The sequence below is a fragment of the Coregonus clupeaformis genome, chromosome 8 (genome assembly GCF_020615455.1).
Source record: "Coregonus clupeaformis isolate EN_2021a chromosome 8, ASM2061545v1, whole genome shotgun sequence".
NCBI lineage: Eukaryota > Metazoa > Chordata > Actinopteri > Salmoniformes > Salmonidae > Coregonus > Coregonus clupeaformis.
Genome location: NC_059199.1, coordinates 4943357 through 4965969, shown reverse-complemented (window position 1 = coordinate 4965969; position 22613 = coordinate 4943357). Strand labels below are relative to the sequence as shown.

Sequence of the window (22613 nt, the reverse complement as noted above, 5' to 3'; positions counted from 1 at the left end):
AAGTCTCTAAATGTCCTTGAGTGGCCCAGCCAGAGCCCGGACTTGAACCCGATCTAACATATCTGGAGAGACCTGAACATAGCTGTGCAGTGACTCTCCCCATCCAACCTGACAGAGTTTGAGGGGATCTGCAGAGAAGAATGGGAGAAACTCCCCAAATACAGGTGTGCCAAGCTTGTAGCGTCATAACCAAGAAGACTCAAGGCTGTAATCGCTGCCAAAGGTGCTTCAACAAAGTACTCAGTAAAGGGTCTGAATACTTATGAAAATGTGATATTTCATTTTTGTTTAGTTTTTATACATTTGCAAAAATGTCTAAAAACATTTTTTTGCTTTGTCATTATGGGGTATTGTGTGTAGATTGATAAGGAAAAACAACAATTTAATCCATTTTAGAATAAGGCTGTAACGTAACAAAATGTGGAAAAAGTAAAGGGGTCTGAATAGTTTCCGAATGCACTGTTTAGAATGTCATTGTTTCTCTTGGTAAGACTTACCATTCTGGTTTGACATGAACAATGTGTCCTTTAAAAGGGTTAGTTAACAAAGTTATGCCAGGACTTTTCAGAGGGAGAAATATCAGGTATGGTTAGTCACAGATTTATGCAGGATCGTGGGAGATGTTAAAAATTATTCATAGCAACATTGAGCTGGGGTGAATGTGTGGAGACAAACAGTCAATGGTAAATCGTACCAAGAGAAACAATGACATTATATACATCACAGAACAGGTGTAGGCCAGGCTGATGCATTTCCATGAATGTTCCATGAATGTATTCACCCCCAATAATCCCCATCCTCCATGCTACATTAACACACTGAAACAGAATACCATTAATTAATGATAATATAATATGATTTAGTACAGAAGCCAATGGTGGTACACAATTTGTTGGCTACTCAGGACGACCACTCGCTGAGGAACACTGTCTATTAATATTGTTTAACGTCAATTATGTTTTCCCTAATCTCACAATAAATGAACAATCTGAAACCAATAAACCAGGGAGAAAGAAAAGAGAGCAATCACCAGACAAGAGGAGAAGTTGTGAGCAATTAAAGACTTAGAAATGCCGATAGCAAGACATTTGACTACCCTTACCTGATATTTCTCCCTCTGAAAAGTCCTTTGTTAACTACCCCTTTTAAATGACCCATTATTCATGTAAATTGGTGATACTACAGTCTAAAGTCCTTCCGTAACCCATACTGATGCCCTTGTTAGCTTCCCTTGCTAGCTCCCTACTGATGCTCTGGTTGGTTATCCACCTCCACTATTGTCATGTCGCTAACTCTCCTTGTTGTCTGGTGCAGGCTATGGTGGAGACTGTGAACAACCTGCTTCAGCCCCAGGCCCAGTCGGCGTGGAGGGACCTGAGCACCGGGGAGCAGCTGAGAGCAGCCACCATGCTACTGGACACAGTGGAGCAGGGGGCCTTCGTTCTGGCTGACAACCTACTCAAGACGGACATCGTGCAGGAGAACACAGACAACATCCGTGAGTACAGACCGAGACCCACGTACACACACAGAGGCATAAAGACCCAATCACACAGCACCAACATTAAATTAGATCTTATCACACACACACATGCACGGATGCAGGCAGTCATACACACACACACACACACACACACACACACACAGTGTTAGAACTTATTGATGTGGTAAAAATAACTCTTCAGACACTGTTTTGTACACTGGTGAACACAAGAGGAGCCGTCAACCTGCCAGAACATGATTTCTAGGATGTGTAAGAGACACGATTGACTGAATGTTTTACAAACCTTTTCATAGCCGTCATAGGACAGTGTGATCGCAAACACTGTCATCTCTTGATGTACTGTACATAATACTTCTGGTATATACAAGATTGGTCCTGTGTGGCTCAGTTGGTAGGCATGGCCCCTTGCACTGCCAGGATTGTGGGTTTGATTCCCGCTGGGGCCACCCATATGAAAATGTATGTACGCACTACTGTAAGTCGCTTTAGATAAAAGTGTCTGCTAAATGGCATATGTTATGTTATTGTATTACAATATACTACTGTACATACAAAGACTATAACATTTTACATAGCAAAACAAGCAGGAAAAGTGTCTAGTCTGGAAGAACAGTGGCTGTTGTCTAATCACATCCGATTAAACAGATTACTACATTTTCTGCCTCGCCTCCAATTGCCAGTAATACAAGCATTAGCCATCCTAACGTGATTTGTTTTGGTCGTCTAAGGAAATCAATTGGGACAAACTAAATTCCTGTACGGTCATGCAGCCTCTCGGTGAAGAGAGTGTAGGCAAGATGGCTTTACTTGTGTCCCAAATGGCACCTTATTCCCGATATAGTGCACTACTTTTGACCCGAGCCCTATGGGCCCCGGTCAAAAGTAGTGCACTACATAAGGAATAGGGTGCCATTTGAGACGCATCCACAGTCTTAGTCATTGTTTGAGTTTAGTCTCAAGTTTCACGTTTTATTAGTCGCATGGCATACACCGTCCAACGAAACGTGCATGTTCCTTCTCGACAATGCAACAACATTAAGAAATAATAAAGATAAGAATACGAACATAAAGTAAATGGCTCAGTAGAATAGAATAAACATTTTAGCATCAGTATAATACAGGAAGGACAATTGATAATCCAATATTTACACGTGTATTGGGGATGAGGGGGAGTTTTTAAACTGAGCAGTATAATAAGAGTCTGGTAGCAGCAGGTGTGATGTGTGTGTAGCATGAATGTGTGTGTGTGTGTGTGTGTGTGTGTGGGTGTGTGCATGAGTGAGTGTGTGCATGAGTGAGTGCATAAGTGTGCTAAGGTGTGGAGAATCAGAGCATGTGGTCCAGTTCAAGTATTCAGCAGTCTGATGGTTTGTAGATAGAATCTGTCTCTGAGCCTGTTATCAGACCTCATGCTCTGATACCGTCTGCCCAACAGTAAGGGAGAGAACAGCTCGTGGCAGGGGTGTGTGGGGTCCTTGAGTTTAATGAGGAGAAAATTCTAAGCTAGTGTATTCAAGTTTTTTCAGAACCTGAATGTGATAATTCAGATATTGGGATATATTGTAAAACAAGTTATCCAGTGATTGTTCCATGGAGGCAAGTTGGATTTTGTTGTAGTGTTGTTTAACTATTTTATACTGAACAAAAATAGAAACGCAACCTGCAACATTTTTTAACGATTTTACTGCGTTACTGTTCATATAACGAAATCTATGGATTTCACATGACTGGGAAGCCCCTGGGCATAGGCTCACCCACTTGGGAGCCAGGCCCAGCCAATCATAATGAGTTTTCCCCACAAAAGGGCTTTATTACAGACAGAAATACTCCTCAGTTTCATCAGCTGTCGGGGTGGCTGGTCTCAGACGATCCCGCAGGATGGATGTGGAGGTCCTGGGCTGGCGTAGATACACGTGGTCTGCGGTTGTGAGGCCGGTTGGACGTACTGCCAAATTCTCAAAAACAACGTTGAAGGCGGCTTATTGTAGAGAAAGTACATTTTCTGGCAACAGTTCTGGTGGACATTCCTGCAGTCAGTATGCCAATTGCACACTCCCTCAAAACCTGAGACATCTGTTGCATTTATATTTTTGTTCAGTGTATATATAGCTATTGTATAGCTATTTAGATTACCAAAATGGCATGATGCATCAATTCTGCAAAGTGTTTCTTAATGATTTTTAAAATGTGTTTTTCTGTTGTTTAACTACAGTGGGGGAAAAAAGTATTTAGTCAGCCACCAATTGTGCAAGTTCTCCCACTTAAAAAGATGAGAGAGGCCTGTAATTTTCATCATAGGTACACGTCAACTATGACAGACAAAATGAGAAGAAAAATTCCAGAAAATCACATTGTAGGATTTTTAATGAATTTATTTGCAAATTATGGTGGAAAATAAGTATTTGGTCAATAACAAAAGTTTCTCAATACTTTGTTATATACCCTTTGTTGGCAATGACACAGGTCAAACATTTTCTGTAAGTTTTCACAAGGTTTTCACACACTGTTGCTGGTATTTTGGCCCATTCCTCCATGCAGATCTCCTCTAGAGCAGTGATGTTTTGGGGCTGTCGCTAGGCAACACAGACTTTCAACTCCCTCCAAAGATTTTCTATGGGGTTGAGATCTGGAGACTGGCTAGGCCACTCCAGGACCTTGAAATGCTTCTTACAAAGCCACTCCTTCATTGCCCGGGCGGTGTGTTTGGGATCATTGTCATGCTGAAAGACCCAGCCACGTTTCATCTTCAATGCCCTTGCTGATGGAAGGAGGTTTTCACTCAAAATCTCATGATACATGGCCCCATTCATTCTTTCCTTTACAAGGATCAGTCGTCCTGGTCCCTTTGCAGAAAAACAGCCCCAAAGCATGATGTTTCCACCCCCATGCTTCACAGTAGGTATGGTGTTCTTTGGATGCAACTCAGCATTCTTTGTCCTCCAAACACGACGAGTTGAGTTTTTACCAAAAAAGTTATATTTTGGTTTCATCTGACCATATTACATTCTCCCAATCCTCTTCTGGATCATCCAAATGCACTCTAGCAAACTTCAGACGGGCCTGGACATGTACTGGCTTAAGCAGGGGGACACGTCTGGCACTGCAGGATTTGAGTCCCTGGCGGCGTAGTGTGTTACTGATGGTAGGCTTTGTTACTTTGGTCCCAGCTCTCTGCAGGTCATTCACTAGGTCCCCCCCGTGTGGTTCTGGGATTTTTGCTCACCGTTCTTGTGATCATTTTGACCCCACAGGGTGAGATCTTGCGTGGAGCCCCAGATCGAGGGAGATTATCAGTGGTCTTGTATGTCTTCCATTTCCTAATAATTGCTCCCACAGTTGATTTCTTCAAACCAAGCTGCTTACCTATTGCAGATTCAGTCTTCCCAGCCTGGTGCAGGTCTACAATTTTGTTTCTGGTGTCCTTTGACAGCTCTTTGGTCTTGGCCATAGTGGAGTTTGGAGTGTGACTGTTTGAGGTTGTGGACAAGTGTCTTTTATACTGATAACAAGTTAAAACAGGTGCCATTAATACAGGTAACGAGTGGAGGACAGAGGAGCCTCTTAAAGAAGAAGTTACAGGTCTGTGAGAGCCAGAAATCTTGCTTGTTTGTAGGTGACCAAATACTTATTTTCCACCATAATTTGCAAATAAATTCATTAAAAATCCTACAATGTGATTTTCTGGATTTTTTTCTTCTCAATTTGTCTGTCATAGTTGACATGTACCTATGATGAAAATTACAGGCCTCTCTCATCTTTTTAAGTGGGAGAACTTGCACAATTGGTGGCTGACTAAATACTTTTTTTCCCCGCTGTACTTGATTTCATTTATTTGTGCTGTTCTCCAGGATATTTGATTATGTGGTCTTTCAATTGACTATAGCTATATCAAGTGTCTCATATATATCTTGTTCTCCTCATTAGTTGCATCCCAAACAGCATCCTATTCCCTATGTAGTGCACTAGTTTTGATCAGAACCCTATGGGCCCTGGTCATTTGTAGTGCACTATATTCGGAATAGGATGCCATTTGTGACACAACCATAGTTCAGATTACACAGAGAACCTTCTGGTTATTGATGCTGGGTGCTCTAATATCCATTAATTCCAAATGAGATCAAAGGTCAACCACTAAACGTTCCCTGACTCTTAGAGGTCAAGTTCAGCCCGTTTAGGAATGGGTGACTTCTCCGTTGGTGGTCACCTATAAATTGACTTAGTTATCTTAAATGACTTTGTTTATATCCATATGAATACCTTAACTTGATTTAACCCTCAGTTCTATGCGTAATGGATCAATGGTCAAGGCCTGAGGGTCTTCTGAGGAAATGTATTGATATATATATTAAAAGCAGTTGAGTGATAGTGGAATGTTTACACTCTCCCCCTATTGCCCTTAGCTGTCAGTTTTTGCAGGAAACATCCATGTACACAGAAATTAGATGGTTGAAACATCTAAACATTCTTCCCCATGCCCCTGGGGGATGAAACGGGAAGATACAGTAAGGCTTTGAACAACTGTTGTTGAATTGTGGACTTAACAAATCAACAGTTTACATTTCAAACGGTTGTTGAACATATTTGTAAGGAACGGGGAAAGACGAGGGGAAGGAGGTGAGTGAATAAAACACGTTTGCTAGCTGAAGAAACTACCAGCGTGTATTGAGCATTAGGGAAAGATTATGTTATTATATATCACCCTCAGCATAAAGGGATAGGGGATTTCTTTAGGCTCCTGCTGCCATGGCAACCTTAACGTATAGGTCTGCCAAGTCGAATGAAGCAGACTGCGTCAGGGAATTAATCAAATTGGGAATGTGAAATGAAAAAAATAACTTATTTCAAAAAATTCTAAAAAAATCAATATGAATAAGTGGTGCGTGCATATGTATTCACCCCCTTTGCTATGAAGCCCCTAAATAAGATATAGTTGAAACAATTACCTTCAGAAGTCACATAATTAGTTAAATAAAGTCCACCTGTGTGCAATCTAAGTGTCACATGATCTTAGTATATATACACCTGTTCTAAAAGGCCCCAGAGTCTGCAACACCATTAAGCAAGGGGCACCACCAAGCAAGCGGCACCATGAAGACCAAGGAGCTCTCCAAACAGGTCAAGGACAAAGTTGTGGAGAAGTACAGATCAGGGTTGGGTTATAAAAAAATATCCCAAACTTTGAACATCCCACGGAGCACCATTAAATCCATTATTTTAAAAATTGAAAGAATATGGCACCACAACAAAACTGCCAAAAGAGGGCCGCCCACCAAAACTCACGGACCAAACAAAGAGACCAGAGATAACCCTGAAGGAGCTGCAAAGCTCCACAGCGGAGATTGGAGTATCTGTCCATAAGACCACTTTAAGCCGTACACTCCACAAAGCTGGGCTTTACGGAAGAGTGACCAGAAAAAAGCCATTGCTTAAAGAAAAAAATAAGCAAACACGTTTGGTGTTCGCCAAAAGGCATGTGGGAGACTCTGGTCAGATGAGACTAAAATTGAGCTTTTTGGCCATCAAGGAAAACGCTATGTCTGGCACAAACCCAACACTTCTCATCACCCCGAGAACACCATCCCCACAGTGAAGCATGGTGGTGGCAGCATCATGCTGTGGGGATGTTTTTCATCGACAGGGACTGTAAAACTGGTCAGAATTGAAGGAATGATGGATGGCGCTAGATACAGGGACATTCTTGAGGGAAATCTGTTTCCGTCTTCCAGAGATTTGAGACTGGGACGGAGGTTCACCTTCCAGCAGGACAATAACCCTAAGCATACTGCTAAAGCAACAATCGAGTGGTTTAAGGGGAAACATTTAAATGTCTTGGAATCAATGGTTTAGTCAAAGCCCAGACCTCAATCCAATTGAGAATCTTTGGTATGACTTAAAGATTGCTGTAGACCAGCGGAACCCATCCAACTTGAAGGAGCTGGAGCAGTTGTGCCTTGAATAATGGGTAAAATTCCCAGTGGCTAGATGTGCCAAGCTTATAGAGACATACCCCAAGAGACTTGCAGCTGTAATTGCTGCAAAAGGTGTCCCTACAAAGTATTGACTTTGTGGGTGAATATTTAAGCATGCTCAAGTTTTCTGTTTTATTGTCTTATTTCTTGTTTGTTTCACAATAAAACATATTTTGCATCTTCAAAGTGGTAGGCATGTTGTGTAAATCAAATTATACAAACCCCCCAAAAATCCATTTTAATTCCAGGTTGTAAGGCAACAAAATAGGAAAAATGCAGAGGGGGGGGTGAACACTTTCGCAAGCCACTGTACATGCATAAGTACATACATAAGTATTTAGACCCACAAAATAACCATGCCAAATCAAATCAAATCAAATTGTATTTGTCACATGCGCCGAATGCAACAGGTGTAGACTTGAAATGCTTACCTATGAGCCCTTTCCCAACAATGCATAGTTAAATTTGCTAAATAAAAAAAGGAACTAGTAACACAATAAAATAACAATAACGAGGCTATATACAAGGAGTACTGGTACCGAGACAATGTGCAGAAGTATGAGGTAGTTGAGGTACAGTAATTGAGGTAATATGTACAGTGAGGGAAAAAAAGTATTTGATGCGCTGCTGATTTTGTATGTTTGCCCACTGACAAAGAAATGATCAGTCTAAAATGTTAATGGTAGGTTTATTTGAACAGTGAGAGACAGAATAACAACAAAAGAATCCAGAAAAACGCATGTCAAAAATGTTATGAATTGATTTGCATTTTAATGAGGGAAATAAGTATTTGACCCCCTCTCAATCAGAAAGATTTCTGGCTCCCAGGTATCTTTTATACAAGTAACGAGCTGAGATTTGCAGCACACTCTTAAAGGGAGTGCTCCTAATCTCAGCTTGTTACCTGTATAAAATACAACTGTCCACAGAAGCAATCAATCAATCAGATTCCAAACTCTCCACCATGGCCAAGACCAAAGAGCTCTCCAAGGATGTCAGGGACAAGATTGTAGACCTACACAAGGCTGGAATGGGCTACAAGACCATCGCCAAGCAGCTTGGTGAGAAGGTGACAACAGTTGGTGTGATTATTCGCAGATGGAAGAAACACAAAATAACTGTCAGTCTCCCTCGGCCTGGGGCTCCATGCAAGATCTCACATCGTGGAGTTGCAATGATCATGAGAACGGTGAGGAATCAGCCCAGAACTACACGGGAGGATCTTGTCAATGATCTCAAGGCAGCTGGGACCATAGTCACCAAGAAAACAATTGGTAACACACTATGCCGTGAAGGACTGAAATCCTGCAGCGCCCGCAAGGTCCCCCTGCTCAAGAAAGCACATATACACTGGGGAGAACAAGTATGTGATACACTGCCGGTTTTGCAGGTTTTCCTACTTACAAAGCATGTAGAGGTCTGTAATTTTTATCATATGTACACTTCAACTGTTAGAGACGGAATCTAAAACAAAAATCCAGAAAATCACATTATATGATTTTTAAGTAATTAATTTGCATTTTATTGCATGACATAAGTATTTGATACATCAGAAAAGCAGAACTTAATATTTGGTACAGAAAACGTTGTTTGCAATTACAGAGATCATACGTTTCCTGTAGGTATTGACCAGGTTTGCACACACTGCAGCAGGGATTTTGGCCCACTCCTCCATACAGACCTTCTCCAGATCCTTCAGGTTTCGGGGCTGTCGCTGGGAAAACGGACATTTAGCTCCCTCCAAAGATTTTCTATTGGGTTCAGGTCTGGAGACTGGCTAGGCCACTCCAGGACCTTGAGATGCTTCTTACGGAGCCACTCCTTAGTTGCCCTGGCTGTGTGTTTCGGGTCATTGTCATGCTGGAATACCCAGCCACGACCCATCTTCAATGCTCTTACTGAGGGAAGGAGGTTGTTGGCCAAGATCTCGCGATACATGGCCCCATCCATCCTCCCCTCAATACGGTGCAGTCGTCCTGTCCCCTTTGCAGAAAAGCATCCCCAAAGAATGAAATTTCCACCTCCATGCTTCATGGTTGGGATGGTGTTCTTGGGGTTGTACTCATCCTTCTTCTTCCTCCAAACACAGCGAGTGGAGTTTAGACCAAAAAGCTATATTTTTGTCTCATCAGACCACATGACCTTCTCCCATTCCTCCTCTGGATCATCCAGATGGTCATTGGCAAACTTCAGACGGGCCTTGACATGCGCTGGCTTGAGCAGGGGGACCTTGCGTGCGCTGCAGGATTTTAATCCATGACAGCGTAGTGTGTTACTAATGGTTTTCTTTGAGACTGTGGTCCCAGCTCTCTTCAGGTCATTGACCAGGTCCTGCTGTGTAGTTCTGGGCTGATCCCTCACCTTCCTCATGATCATTGATGCCCCACGAGGTGAGATCTTGCATGGAGCCCCAGACCGAGGGTGACCGTCATCTTGAACTTCTTCCATTTTCTAATAATTGCGCCAACAGTTGTTGCCTTCTCACCAAGCTGCTTGCCTATTGTCCTGTAGCACACCCAGCCTTGTGCAGGTCTACAATTGTATCCCTGATGTCCTTACACAGCTCTCTGGTCTTGGCCATTGTGGAGAGGTTGGAGTCTGTTTGATTGAGTGTGTGGACAGGTGTCTTTTATACAGGTAACGAGTTCAAACAGGTGCAGTTAATACAGGTAATGAGTGGAGAACAGGAGGGCTTCTTAAAGAAAAACGAACAGGTCTGTGAGAGCCAGAATTCTTACTGGTTGGTAGGTGATCAAATACTTATGTCATGCAATAAAATGCAAATTAATTACTTAAAAATCATACAATGTGATTTTCTGGATTTTTGTTTTAGATTCCGTCTCTCACAGTTGAAGTGTACCTATGATAAAAAATTACAGACCTCTACATGCTTTGTAAGTAGGAAAACCTGCAAAATCGGCAGTGTATCAAATACTTGTTCTCCCCACTGTACATGGTCGTCTGAAGTTTGCCAATGAACATCTGAATGATTCAGAGGAGAACAGATTGAAAGTGTTGTGGTCAGATGAGAACAAAATCGAGCTCTTTGGCATCAACTCAACTCGCCGTGTTTGGAGGAGGAGGAATGCTGCCTATGACCCCAAGAACACCATACCCACCGTCAAACATGGAGGTGGAAACATTATGCTTTTGGGGTGTTTTTCTGCTAAGGGGACAGGACAACTTCACCGCATCAAAGGGACGATGGACGGGGCCATGTATCGTCAAATCTTGGGTGAGAACCTCCTTCCCTCAGCCAGGGCATTGAAAATGGGTCGTGGATGGGTATTCCAGCATGACAATGACCCAAAACACACGGCCAAGGCAACAAAGGAGTGGCTCAAGAAGAAGCCCATTAAGGTCCTGGAGTGGCCTAGCCAGTGTCCAGACCTTAATCCCATAGAACATCTGTGGAGGGAGTTGAAGTTTCGAGTTGCCAAACATCAGCCTTGAAACCTTAATGACTTGGAGAAGATCTGCAAAGAGGAGTGGGACAAAATCCCTCCTGAGATGTGTGCAAACCTGGTGGCCAACTACAAGAAACATCTGACCTCTGTGATTGCCAACAAGGGTTTTCCCACCAAGTACTTAGTCATGTTTTGCAGAGGGGTCAAATGCTTATTTACCTCAATAAAATGCAAATCAATTTATAACATTTTTGACATGCGTTCTTCTGGATTTTTTTGTTATTCTGTCTCTCACTGTTCAAATAAACCTACCATTAAAATTATAGACTGATCATGTCTCTGTCAGTGGTCAAACGTACAAAATCCGCAGGGGATCAAATACTTTTTTCCCTCACTGTACATGTAGGTAGGGTAAAAGTGACTAGGCAATCAGGATAGATAATAAACAAGAGAAGCAGCAGCATATTTGAAGAGTGTGTGTGTGTGTCTGGCGTCAATATGCATGTGTGTGGTTTGTGTGTGTGAGTGTGTGTATGTGTATATATATATATATATATATATATATATATATATATATATATATATATATATATATATTAGGGCTGTCAAATGATTAAAATTTTTAATCAAATTAATCAGAATTTTCAGTGGATTAATCATGATTAATCACTATTTGCAATTACACCTGAATACTAACCATTTTTTTTCTGAAATGTATACCAAAAGATAAATAACAGGACACAGATACATAATTTTCATATTATGTCTGTTTATTAACACAGCCAAATAATGGTGTTTTAAATCAAGCTGAAACATACTACACACCATAATATTTGTCTTTGGCTGTGGCTCTTGACGGTGGCTTATAGAATGAGTCTTGAGACGCCACTTGCAAAACATCAAGGAAACCTGAGTCTTCTACAATGCTAATGGGTCTACAATCCTTTGCAATCCATTTTGCTATTGTGTTGGTCAAATTATCTGAGGTTGATTTTGTTAATTGCCTGCAAACATTCAGCGTGGTCTGGCGCAAACCACTTGCTGAATCTGACGGCCCAGCAAACGCATGTTTGGCGTTGACATGGTACTTCAAGCTTGAACAGCTCCGGTGAAATTGAAACTCCTTCTTACAAATCTTGCAAATAACCTTGTACTTGTTAACTGTACCATCATCATTCTTTTTATATTTGAATCCGTCAATAGGCCCACTTTGCTCACCTTGCTCCATCTCGCCTCTAGCTCCCAACCACTTTCCTGACCTGAATAATTTGTCACACTGCGCATGCGTGAAATGCGTTAAAAAAAATTGACGTAATTAACAGCAAACAACTAATTAACGTCGTTAACGCGCTATTTTTGACAGCCCTAATATATATATATATATATATATATATATATATATATATATAGTGTGTGTGTGTGTGTGTTGTAGTGTAGTACTGTATGTGTGAGTGTGTGCATAGAGCCAGTGCAAGAGTCAGTCCAAAAAAAAGGGGGTCAATGCATATAGTCCGGGTAGCCATTTGATTAACTGTTCAGCAGTCTTATGGCTTGGGGTTAGAAGCTGTTCAGGAGCCTTTTGGTCCCAGACTTGGCGCTCCGGTACTGCTTGCCTTGCAGTACCGCTTGCCAGCCTATGACTTGTGTGGCTGGAGTCTTTGACAATTTTTAGGGCCTTCCTCTGACACCGCCTGGTATAGACCTGTGTGGCAGGGAGCTCGGCCCCAGTGATGTACTGGGCCGTACGCACTACCCTCTGTAGCGCCTTACGGTCAGATGCCAAGCAGTTGTCATACCAAGCGGTGATGCAGCCAGTCAAGATGCTCTCAATGGTGCTGGTGCTCTCGTGTGTCCACTGCTCCGTTGAATGCTCTCTCCGAGGCAATGTTTGAATAATGTATGCGCTTGTAGTCTTTGTTTGTGTGTGAAAAATGTACATTTGTATGTACTCACAAGGAATACAAAAGCTTACCCAGGATATGTTTCCTGTTTTTATGCTCTGGTTGCTGGAAATACACTCAGTGGCCAGTTTATTATGTACACCCATCTAGTACCAGGTCGGACCCCCCTTTCCCTTCAGAACAGCCTGAATTCTTCGGGGCATGGAAACGTTGCTGAATTGGTATCATGGGACCTGACATGTGCCAGGAAAACATTCCCCACACCATTACACCACTGCCACCAGCCTGTATCGTTGACACCAGGCAGGATGGGGCCATGGACTCGCCAAATCCTGACTCTGCCATCAGCATGATGCAACATGAACCGGGATACGTCGGACCAGGCAATGCTTTTTCACTCCTCAATTGTCCAGTGTTGGTGATAGTGTGCCCACTGGAGATGCATCTTGTTTTTAGCTGATAGGAGTGGAACCCGGTGTGGCCGTCTGCTGCAATAGCTCATCCAGACAAGGACCGACGAGTTGTGGAATAATGGCGCCGGAGGAGATGGCTGCAGTTTTGCGGTCCCCTAACCAACTGTACTATAATGTGTGTTTTTTCGCATTATTTGTAATTTATTCTGTACATAATGTTTCTGGCACCGTCTCTTATGACCAAAAAGAGCTTCTGGATATCAGGACAGCGATTACTCATCTCGTATTGGACGATTATGTTTTCTTCAACGAGTCGGACGTGGATATTCTACAGACACCTGACAAGGCCCAAATCCCTGTCATTCGCATGAGAAAGAGACAGAGATATCGTGGCCGTAGGTCGGGGTGCCTTGTAAGGATCCGACGGCGAGCGAGTAATCTGCCTCTTCCGTCAGTCCTATTAGCCAACATACAATCATTGGAAAACAAAATGGACGACCTACGATCAAGGATATCCTACCAACGGGACATTAAAAACGGTAATATCTTATGTTTCACAGAGTCGTGGCTGAACGACGACATAGATAGCATACAGCTGGCGGGATATACGCTACATCGGCAGGATAGAACGGCTGACTCCGGTAAGACAAGGGGTGTATATTTGTAAACAACAGCAGGTGCACAAAATCTAATATTAAGGAAGTCTCAAGGTTGAGGAAAAGTACCTCATGATAAGCTGTAGACCACACTATTTACCAAGAGAGTTTTCATCTATATTTTTCGTAGCTGTATTTACCACCACAAACCGATGCTGACACTAAGACTGCACTCAATGAGCTGTATAAGGCCATAAGCGAACAGGAAAACGCTCATCCAGAGGCAGCGCTCCTAGTGGCCGGGGACTTTAATGCAGGGAAACTTAAATCCATTCTACCAGAGGGAAAAAAACTCTAGACCACCTTTACTCCACACACACAGACGCGTACAAAGCTCTCCCTCGCCCTCCATTTGGCAAATCTGACCATAACTATATCCTCCTGATTCCTGCTTATAAGCAAAAACTAAAGCAGATAGCACCAGTGAATCGGTTAATAAGGAAGTGGTCAGATGACGCAGGTGCTAAGCTACAGGACCGTTTTGCTAGCACAGACTGGAATATGTTCCGGGATTCTTCTGATGGCATTGAGGAGTACACCACATCAGTCACTGGCTTCATCAATAAGTGCATCGATGACGTCATCCCCACAGTGACCGTACGTACATACCCCAACCAGAAGCCATGGATTACAGGCAACATCCACACTGAGCTAAAGGGTAGAGCTGCCGCTTTCAAGGAGCGGGACTCTAACCCGGACACTTATAAGAAATCACACTATGCCCTCCGACAAACCATCAAACAGGCAAAGAGTCAATACAGGACTAAGATTGAATCGTACTACACAGTGACACGAGCCTACCAGATGAGCTAAATCACTTCTATGCTTGCTTCGAGGCAAGCAACACTGAAGCATGCATGAGAGCATCAGCTGTTCCGGATGACTATGTGATCACGCTCTCCATGGCCGATGTGAGTAAGACTTTTAAGCAGGTCAACATTCACAAGGCCGCAGGGCCAGACGGATTACCAGGACGCGTACTCTGAGCATGCGCTGACCAACTGTGTCGTCACTGACATTTTCAACATGTCCCTGAGTCTGTAATACCAACATGTTTCAAGCAGACCACCATAGTCCCTGTGCCCAGGAACACTAAGATAACCTGCCTAAATGACTACCGACCTGTTGCACTCTCGTCTGTAGCCATGAAGTGCTTTGAAAGGCTGGTCATGGCTCACATCAACACCATTATCCTAGAAACCCTAGAGCCACTCCAATTTGCATACCGCCCCAACAGATCCACAGATGATGCAATCTCTATTGCACTCCACACTACCCTTTCCCACCTGGACAAAATGAACACCTATTTGAGAATGCTATTCATTGACTACAGCTCAGCGTTCAACACCATAGTGCCCTCAAAGCTCATCACTAAGCTAAGGACCATGGGACTAAACACCTCCCTCTGCAGCTGGATCCTGGACTTCCTGACAGGCCGCCCCCAGGTGGTAAGTGTAGGTAACAACACATCTGCCACACTGATCCTCAACACGGGGGACCCTCAGGGGTGCGTGCTCAGTTCCCTCCTGTACTCCCTATTCACCCATGACTGCATGGCCAGGCACGACTCCATAAGTTTGCAGACGACACAACAGTGGTAGGCCTGATCACCGACAACGATGAGACAGACTATAGGGAGGAGGTCAGACCTGGCTGTGTGGTGCCAGGATAACAACCTCTCCCTCAACGTGATCAAGACAAAGGAGATGATTGTGGACTACAGGAAAAAGAGGACCGAGCACGCCCCCATTCTCATCGACGGGGCTGTAGTGGAACAGGTTGAGAGCTTCAAGTTCCTTGGTGTCCACATCACCAACAAACTATCATGGTCCAATCACATCAAGACAGTCATGAAGAGGACACGACAAAGCCTTTTCCCCCTCAGGAGACTGAAAAGATTTAAGAAGGCACACCTGTTAATTTAAATGCATTCCAGGTGACTATCTCATGATGCTGGTTGAGAGAATGCCAAGAGTGTACAAAGCTTTCATCAAGGCAAAGGGTGGCTACTTTGAAGAATCTCAAATATAAAATACATTTTGATTTGTTTAACACTTTTTTGGAAACTACATGATTCCATATGTGTTATTTCATAGTTTTGATGTCTTCACTATTATTCTACAATGTAGAAAATAGTAAAAATAAAGAAAAACCCTTGAATTAGTAGGTGTGTCCAAACTTTTGACTGGTACTGTACATACAGTGGGGGAAAAAAGTATTTAGTCAGCCACCAATTGTGCAAGTTCTCCCACTTAAAAAGATGAGAGAGGCCTGTAATTTTCATCATAGGTATACGTCAACTATGACAGACAAATTGAGAAAAAAAATCCAGAAAATCACATTGTAGGATTTTTAATGAATTTATTTGCAAATTATGGTGGAAAATAAGTATTTGGTCACCTACAAACAAGCAAGATTTCTGGCTCTCACAGACCTGTAACTTCTTCTTTAAGAGGCTCCTCTGTCCTCCACTCGTTACCTGTATTAATGGCACCTGTTTGAACTTGTTATCAGTATAAAAGACACCTGTCCACATCCTCAAACAGTCACACTCCAAACTCCACTATGGCCAAGACCAAAGAGCTGTCAAAGGACAGCAGAAACAAAATTGTAGACCTGCACCAGGCTGGGAAGACTGAATCTGCAATAGGTAAGCAGCTTGGTTTGAAGAAATCAACTGTGGGAGCAATTATTAGGAAATGGAAGACATACAAGACCACTGATAATCTCCCTCGATCTGGGGCTCCACGTAAGATCTCACCCTGTGGGGTCAAAATGATCACAAGAACGGTGAGCAAAAATCCCAGAACCACACGGGGGGACCTAGTGAATGACCTGCAGAGAGCTGGGACCAAAGTAACAAAGCCTACCATCAGTAACACACTACGCCGCCAGGGACTCAAATCCTGCAGTGCCAGACGTGTCCCCCTGCTTAAGCCAGTACATGTTCAGGCCCGTCTGAAGTTTGCTAGAGTGCATTTGGATGATCCAGAAGAGGATTGGGAGAATGTCATATGGTCAGATGAAACCAAAATAGAACTTTTTGGTAAAAACTCAACTCGTTGTGTTTGGAGGACAAAGAATGCTGAGTTGCATCCAAAGAACACCATACCTACTGTGAAGCATGGGGGTGGAAATATCATGCTTTGGGGCTGTTTTTCTGCAAAGGGACCAGGACGACTGATCCGTGTAAAGGAAAGAATGAATGGGGCCATGTATCGTGAGATTTTGAGTGAAAACCTCCTTCCATCAGCAAGGACATTGAAGATGAAACGTGGCTGGGTCTTTCAGCATGACAATGATCCCAAACACACCGCCCGGGCAACGAAGGAGTGGCTTCGTAAGAAGCATTTCAAGGTCCTGGAGTGGCCTAGCCAGTCTCCAGATCTCAACCCCATAGAAAATCTTTGGAGGGAGTTGAAAGTCTGTGTTGCCCAGCGACAGCCCCAAAACATCACTGCTCTAGAGGAGATCTGCATGGAGGAATGGGCCAAAATACCAGCAACAGTGTGTGAAAACCTTGTGAAGACTTACAGAAAACGTTTGACCTGTGTCATTGCCAACAAAGGGTATATAACAAAGTATTGAGAAACTTTTGTTATTGACCAAATACTTATTTTCCACCATAATTTGCAAATAAATTAATAAAAAATCCTACAATGTGATTTTCTGGAAAAAAAAATCTCATTTTGTCTGTCATAGTTGACGTGTACCTATGATGAAAATTACAGGCCTCTCTCATCTTTTTAAGTGGGAGAACTTGCACAATTGGTGGCTGACTAAATACTTTTTTTCCCCACTGTATGTGTTAAGCTTCTCTACACCTTTTGTGTGTTTGCATGCGTGATTGTGTCTGTGCATCACTCCCGCTCATCACGGATTTTATGAACAGATTTCTGCTGTGTTATTTCAACCGGCGTGCACACCAACATCTATTGGCGGTGTGTGCGATGCCTAAAGCCAGTCTATAGCTTTTTAATTCATGGCTCATCCAACTGACTCAGTTAGCCCTGAAATTCTGGGATTGTTAGGTATATCGGCCATTGTCGCTTTCCAGTTGAATAGCAATACATCTCGCCATCTCCAAAATAATCCCTTACACCATTGTGTAGCAGTTGCGAGGGTGCCACGGAATGTTAATACCAAGGTTTTCTTTTTAAGGTGAGAGTATGGCATGGCATGAGAACAACTTATTTTTCCATGGGTAGCCACAATAACAAGATTATGCCTTCCCTCTGTGGGTGTTTTGTGCAAGCATTCGAGAGGTGGCCTTGAAGCCAGAAGTTGAAAGAAATTTGAGATCGTTGACGCCATCTCTCCCAATTAACACAATAATGTCCAGACCTGTGTTCAAATAGAACGTTTGATTGGGCCTGCCTGGAGTGATAGGTGGGCAGGGTTTGCACTTTGGGGACTATTCCATTGTTTCCATTGTACCAGACAAGCTCAAATGAAGAATTTAGAAGACAACGTACTATTTTAACACGGGTCTTGTGCTGTATTCTCAAACTAAATTCAAGCACATGAAAAGTACAGGATCTCTTATAAACTGATTATTTGTGCCAATCTCCTATCAACGCCTCATTTTCCTCTGCTGTACGATGCAGCAGTCTTTAAACCACAAATTATTATCTCCCCTCAGACAACAGCTGTTGTGCCGGCGCTCCAAAACCTGGCTGTCTTCACCATCCGTCTCTATCTCGTCTACCCATCACTTTCCCCTCAGCTCACCCCCAAAAATGATAGCTTCCTTGAAGTGAAGGCCAATTTTCTCAGTTGGCAAAAGTTAGTAGACTTCAACCGTACGAAGCGAGGAAGTACACAACCAGGCTCCCTCAGTTACTCGTAAATCAATGAAGAAAGTGTTGCGAGACGTGTATAACCCAGTGTTGATCAGAAGGCTTCAATGGGATGCTACTCTTCAAAGCCTGCCGAATTCAGATGATGTACTTCATTCAACACACCCAGGAACCACTGATGAATGGAATCAATTATATCAGAATAAAAGGCTTCTGAGAAAAATCTGACAAGGTATCGCCTTGGAAATCCATTTGAAGTTTGTGAAATGCGTAATGTAATGCATAATAGCTGATGTTGGGAAGGGGAGTATCTTTTGATCAAGTGTTTCTAAAAACTTTGTTGTTACTACCCCTTTGTCTGCTTTGTCTCTGATCTGAAACAGCCTCCAGTGCTATGATGCATACAGTCAGAGCAGAACTGAGTTACATATTACAATGTAAAGCTATTGTTCAATGTTAACACGTTTTGGTAGGTTGACAGAGCGCACTGGCAGGTGCATGGGTTTCAATTCATATACTGTACATGTTATCCCAGATGGAATTCTCTTGCATCACTGTCGACACTTTCACCCCTTATAAGGTTCTTTAAATGGTCCTTTTTCTTCTAATTTGTCTCTGTCCAGAGCTGGAGGTGGCCCGGATGAGTACGGAAGGAAATCTGCCCGACCTGAAATTCCCACAAAGTGGCGGCCATGGTAACTCCATCTCCCTGTCATCGAGCACCTTGAAACAACATGGGAGAAACGGTAAATGGCTTTGCCTTGAATAAATAAATAAAATATCAGGGGTCTCCAACTCCAGTCCTGAACAACTATTTGGTGTGCAGGCTTTTGTTCCATTCCATCAGTTAGTGCTGGGCTGGAACAAAAGCCTGCACACCCAGTAGCTCTCCTGGACTGAACATCCCTGTCTGAGATAAGTCTGTCATTGATAATTACATGCATAGTTTGCTTCTTTTCTGATGCCATAAGAGTGTATGAAAAGTTTTTTCTTTGTAACCAGTAAAGGAGAAAACGGCTCTAATATCTTAAAGGGGCAATTTGTGTCTCAAACAACAACAAAGCTGGCACTCTGTTTTTGCTCACCATTAGCTAAGGTTTTGAAAAAGTAGGTCAATTCAATAGGAACAAATGTATAAGCTGCTTTGACATGCATTGAAGGTTACGAGGAGGGGCTCGGGAGTTAAAACGTGCCCCTTTGCAGGGTCTGGTCTGAATGAGAAATATAACTTCCCCGCAGCTAATTAAACTTGCATACCACCTGCTTCTAACAGGCTGTTAAGAGCATGGGTTGCTTACCGTTAGCATGTTTTTTGCGTGTGCAGAGTTAGGGTGCCTTCAAACCAAAACGCAGGTCCGACGCGGCAAAGGATTCCGTAAAAAAACTGTTTTCAATTGGTTGACAGATACGTTGTCGCTACTGTTTTGACAGACAGCGCAGTGCAACACTAGGCCCTCCCCCAACGCACTGCTCTTAGTGAAAACCATTAAGTTGCTGCGTTATTTACACGTCCGTTTGTCTGGTTTGAATGCACCCGTATAAGTTGTAAGTACCAGTGTGACCACTTGTACCCGTTACACAGTAATTTAATAGTTTCCCTGGAATAACATCAATATAATTCCAAGTGTTCCAAAATGGTGTTAGAAGCCGGTGACCAACCCTCCTCCAAGAGAGAGATACTGGATCTACCAGGGTTTTGTGCCAACCCTGTTATAACACAGCTGATTCTGCCTACTATCAAGGTCATGGAAAGCAGTTAATTAGTAGAATCACGTGTGCTAGATAAGGGCTGGAGAGAAAGCAGAAGGGAAGCTCTCCAGGAGGGAGGTTGGCCACCCCTGATACAACCTCTGATAAAGTAAAGCACCTTTATACCGACTTCAAATGGACAAAAGAGGGTCCCTGGTTGCGGAATTAGTTGTGTTCAAGAGCTGCTTCAGACTTTAATGAGGCTATTATACACAATGCGGGGCTACCTACGGGAGCTCCACGGCCCATTTTTGGACTTGATTACTTGTTCATGCAAATGAGTTAGGCTGTTAGCGCGTGCTCTCGGCTCTCGATGAATGTCCAGCGGTGCCTGATGTTTCATTATATCTCAATGTGCTTTTATTTCCCATTTATTGAGAGGTAACATACAAATTGTTTTCTTTTTTCGAGTGAGTGATCCAAGTTGCGGCGGGAGGGGAGTGTGCTTTCATATACGCCGTCTAAAGAAAGACGCCAGGAAAGGGATAAGGTAGTGCAATGGTAGTCGGGAAAGAAACAAGGAAGTGTAACTGTTGCCTTTGTCAGTGCAATAAAGTAATAATGACAATGATTTCATTGAAGTTGAATTAAATCGACCTATTGTACCTACGGAGGTATTTCTTTCAGCCTCAACACCTTTATTGCTCTTGATAACATGCTCGGAGCAGCGAATGTGTTCGAAACATTTTCTCTATAGGTTGTCCAAAATAGTTTCAACTCTATAATCCTGTGGAATCAAACCGTACCTCAAAATACATATAATCTGCACTTATCCTTATTTTTAAAAGTCTTATGAATATATGCATTTGAATAAGTTAAGTAGTTGTTGTGTGCTCCAAGACTTTGTTGAACCGTAACATTTGACATCTGTAGGTTGAACTGTAGCATGTCCAATGCCGTTATGTCCTTGAGCAGGCACTTAACCCAAAAATGGTTCCAAAGGTCGGCTGCACTATGGCTGACCCTGTGCTCTTCAATGTGTGTGGGTTTCTCGTAGGCATATAAAACCTTGGCAACATCTAGCCTAGGTTTACAAACGTTTTTATTTATGGAAAAAAACATATGTTGACCTGAGGGTAATTTTTCACTTTGAGATTTTGTTTGGTTTTCTGGCGCTAATGTCTCTGCTACTTTAACCTCGATTTGCCCTGTTCAGTCACATGTACAATAACATTATATTGAATGGTTAAACAGTTTAACCACATACTTTCAGTTCATCAGTGGTGGCAATGGCTCTGTCTCAAGTCTCAATTGCCTTAAAAATTCTCCTTTCCTTCATCGCTCTGATCTGAAAGAACTGACCTGGTGAAAGCCAGCCTAATGATGAGCTTATGCCACATTGTTTTCACCTGTCACTACAGACAAAGGGGAGGAGATGAGGAGAGGACGGATTTTCAAGAAATTGTGACTGAGCCATGCTGTATTATTTTTCCTAGGAGAGATCCGGATGGCCTTCGTCCTGTACAAACACATCGGAGCCTACCTGTCTACAGAGAATGCCAGCATGAAGCTGGGCAGGGAAGCCATGGCCACCAACTATTCTGTCATTGTCAACTCTCCCGTCATCACCGCAGCCATCAACAAAGAGAACAACAAAGTCTACCTGTCTGAACCGGTCATATTTACCTTGAAACACCTGCAGGTAGGACACACACATATCAGTATCATATCAATATAGCTGGTCTGAGTGAAAGTCGGCCTACATTACAAAGGAATAAGAGACTCATTTCTGCTTCCATGTGTCTGGCTATACACACCTTTATGGGATTATAATGGGTTTCACTAATTTTCTTTCTTCAAGGGGCAATTTGGGATTGGTACATCCATTTTGGACTTTTAAATTAATGGAGTCACCCCATAGCCCCCATCTTCAAGTTTTACCTCATTTTCTTTGGCAAGAAGAAAGCATAAATAACAAAGAGAATCTTTCATAACATATTGATGATGCAAAACTTTGTTTTCATTCATTTCTCCCTATTAGTTTTAGAACAGAACAGTCTAACCTGGAAGGCTGAGCTAATATGAGCGTTCTATTGTTCGTCCCTGAAGGCTGGTTAGTCATAGGCGGAGCATTAACTCCCCCCCCCCCCGACTGCATTATCTTCCCCTCGCACGACTCCATGAAACAGCCCCGGTTTGTCTCCCAACGGCGCCCAACTCTGTTATTAGGGAGGGAGGGCGGGAGAGAGGGAGGGAGAGAGGGAGGGAGAGAGGG

The 22613-nt window shown here is 42.9% G+C and overlaps 1 protein-coding gene across 1 annotated transcript in view; it reads left to right on the top strand.

The window, feature by feature from the left end:
* LOC121572102 (adhesion G protein-coupled receptor L3-like) overlaps positions 1-22613 on the top strand; it is a 240196-nt gene that overhangs the window by 141439 nt on the left and 76144 nt on the right. Inside the window, 3 exon segments of the mRNA XM_045221718.1 lie at positions 1315-1498; positions 19273-19395; positions 21835-22040. Of these exon segments, the coding sequence (XP_045077653.1) occupies positions 1315-1498; positions 19273-19395; positions 21835-22040 (513 nt within the window).